Source organism: Haemaphysalis longicornis, unplaced genomic scaffold, assembly GCF_048455015.1.
Source record: "Haemaphysalis longicornis isolate Haplotype H1 unplaced genomic scaffold, Haemaphysalis longicornis Haplotype H1 scaffold_10, whole genome shotgun sequence".
Lineage (NCBI taxonomy): Eukaryota > Metazoa > Arthropoda > Arachnida > Ixodida > Ixodidae > Haemaphysalis > Haemaphysalis longicornis.
Window position 1 is genome coordinate 21,058,874 of NW_027526204.1, and position 2,807 is coordinate 21,061,680.

A 2,807-nucleotide genomic window follows, 5' to 3' on the forward strand; every position below is an offset into this window, starting at 1 on the left:
TCAAAAAGAGCTTTCACGCTTCCCTCCCTGCAGGTTGGTCGTATCGCAACTACTTTCCCCGGAGAATGATTTTTTTCTATGTTACCCAGGATTAATAAGACTTGTTCTGCTGCAAAGTTTGTTTTTTCAACCGCTCACATCTCTAGTTCGCAGCATCTACGCGTCGTTGAGAAGCGCGCTTGGGTGGCCGAATTGTTGATCGTGCGCTCAAGTGCTGTCGCATGATTAGTAAACCAACAAGCAGCAATGAGGGCATTAAAAACAACATGAATAGTCGCTGTCAATATTCTTTATTTATTAATGCATTCTAAGGACAATTACAAACACTGGGGCCACACAGCGACATCATGGCAACAGGAAACAAAACACAACATAGACACAAGGAATAAGTAGGACGAAAGTTCGCAGTGGGGTCGATCCCCTCGACGCTTCTCTTCACTCTCCGCTAGAGCCTCAGTGGCGGTTCCTCGGCCGGGCCAGTCCGATGAATGTGGATGTGTAGCAGCCAATACAGGGCTTGAGGAAGTAGTAGGCGCCTCGCGACTGGCAGCGATAACTGTGCATCATGTGCGTCGTGACGACGCGCCGCTGCCGGATCCAGGTGGCCGTCTGCGGTACCCGGCGGACGTCCAGATAGTGAACGTGCAGGATCTCGAGTCGCGGCAGCCTGACCTCGAGGAGCTCCGTGAACAACGAGGCCGCGCTGTCCGAGGTAGGGTTGCTGGACAGCACGACCAGTCGGCGCAGGGTCTGGACTTCGGCGAGCTCGGTCGCTAGGGGCCCTCGTCCCAGGGTCAGGTGGGAGTCCTCGATGGTCAGGGCGCTGAGATGGGGATTGGCGCTCAGAAGCCTTCCGAGGCCGACGTAGAAGCGGGGGCTCGTGTGCAGCCTCAACTCGCTGACCCTGCACCCACGGAGGAATTCCAGCGAGCTCAGAGTTGCCGACGCGTCGATGCTGAGCCGACGGAGCCTGGTCCGCCTGCTGAGGCGCCCGAAGCACCTCTCGCTGAAGAGCAACGGAAGCCGGCAGCTGTGGCAGGGGGAGTCTTCGTCCGTCCTGACGTCCAGCACCTCGAGGAAGTGGCAGCCGCGGGCCAGGTACTTGAGCGAGCCCGGGTGGTTGACCCCGCAGGGCGCGATGGCCAGCTCGCGCAGCAGGCGCAGCGCCGACCCGATGACGCGCGATCCGTCGGCGGTGAATGAGAAGTGGAACGCCGTCAGGTTCAGCTCCGTGATGGCCGAGACGCTGTCCTTAAACAGCAAGCGCAGCGGGTGCAGGTACTTGGGGTGCACAGCCGCAGCTTGGGGAAACATGACGTTGCGGGGCTGGAACAGGGCGAGGGTCAGGGAGCGCACGTCCTGGAAGAACTCCGGCTTGGACGCCGCAGCGTGGAGGTGGCAGCCGGCTTGCGTGCTCTCTTCGACGGCAACGATTGCCTGGCGGACGTGACGGAGCGACGCTTTCTGCTCCAGAACGTCCGTCAGCGTGACGAGGCTGCAGTTCCCCTCCCGCGTGAGGCGGTAGCTGATGTTCCCACAGATGGTTCCGTCGGGCACGAAACGGCGCGGTCCCTCGTTCCGCTTCGAGGACTCCTGGCCGTGGATACCGGGCTTCGGAATGCGCTCGCTCGTGTACGTAAACGTCTCGAGCCCGGGACGGGAACGCATGATTTCGGCGATAATCCCGAGATCAGCCTCGTGTTCGGCTTCCTTGGGGATGGCGTGCACGTGCAGGCGAAGCAGATTCGGACACTTGTTGAAGATGAGCCCTATCATGAACACGTTCCGCGGCGTTGCGACCACATCGACATACATTGAGAGGAGGCTCTCCGTCCGCGCCAGGTCAGCGCGGGCCGCAAGGTCCGGAACGGCATCCTGAACCCAGGACCAGTAGAAGCGGTCCTCCAGAAGCGACCACTCCAGCACTTGCAGGTGGCGCAGCTTCTCGGGCAGCAGTTCGAACAGCTGCGTCGGATCCACGGCGCAGTTGACGATGTACAGCGCGCGTAGAGACGAGCAGGCCGCGGCGCAGGACAGCAGCGCTTGCGACGTCAGGGCCACGCAGTCAGTGAAGTGCAGCGCTCGAACGTGATGCCTGTTCTCGTTGTCCCTGCCTGTGAAGAACTTTCCAAGGCTGTCTTCGTCGACCTCCGGCAGGAAGGTCACGCTGCGGAGGACCTCGGGATCGAAAGCGACTCGCTGCAGCAGCGGGACAGCCTCGGCCAGGGCGAGGAGAGACGCTCCGTCCAAATAGCGGAAGATGTGGCGCCACATACTATCCGGCAGAAGATCGCTGAATCGCATGGTGACAGGTGGTCGAAAAGTATTGCTCATACTCAAGGCACAGGCAGAGAGCAACTAACTCACGTCGGAATTAGGGGCTTATATATCAGCGTTAGAGGTAAAGGTGAAAGCATGCTGTCCAATCACCGCCTTCCCTGGTACCCACGTGACTTTCGCTTAAACCCTCTCCAACAGTCCACTTTGCTGAGTCACGAGTCGCTGTCCTCTCCCGGGACGTCCCGATAGCAGTTTTCGGGGAACTTTTGCTTTCCTAACCTCTTCGTGTCAAAGAAAGGTGTGCCAGATAGCGACGGCGCGCGCCCCCCCTCAATCCGTCTCACCCACTTATTCCCCCGCCCCGCATTTTCGACATGTGGCGCCGCGTGTCTTGTCGCCTGGGCGAAAGGGAAAATTTTTGGGGCATATTTCCCGTCGGTTCCGGTGTAATTTTTCACACCTTCTGCGTTCTTTTTTTTTCATTGCCGTTTTTAATAAAATGTTTGTTCTGGCTTCATTGCAAAGTA

General features: G+C 58.7%; 1 protein-coding gene across 1 annotated transcript; it reads right to left on the reverse strand.

Moving 5' to 3' along the window:
• Positions 1 to 336: 336 nt before the first annotated feature.
• Positions 337 to 2,445, reverse strand: LOC144157650 (uncharacterized). The gene has a single exon (XM_077688468.1). It carries the CDS (start codon positions 2,332 to 2,334, stop codon positions 454 to 456), a length of 1,881 nt encoding a protein of 626 aa, XP_077544594.1. The 5' UTR covers positions 2,335 to 2,445; the 3' UTR covers positions 337 to 453.
• Between the last annotated feature and the right edge of the window lie 362 nt (positions 2,446 to 2,807).

Excerpts from the sequence above, each read along its gene's own strand:
- LOC144157650 (XM_077688468.1), bottom strand. The coding sequence starts at position 2,334 with ATGAGCAATACTTTTCGACCACCTGTCACCATGCGATTCAGCGATCTT.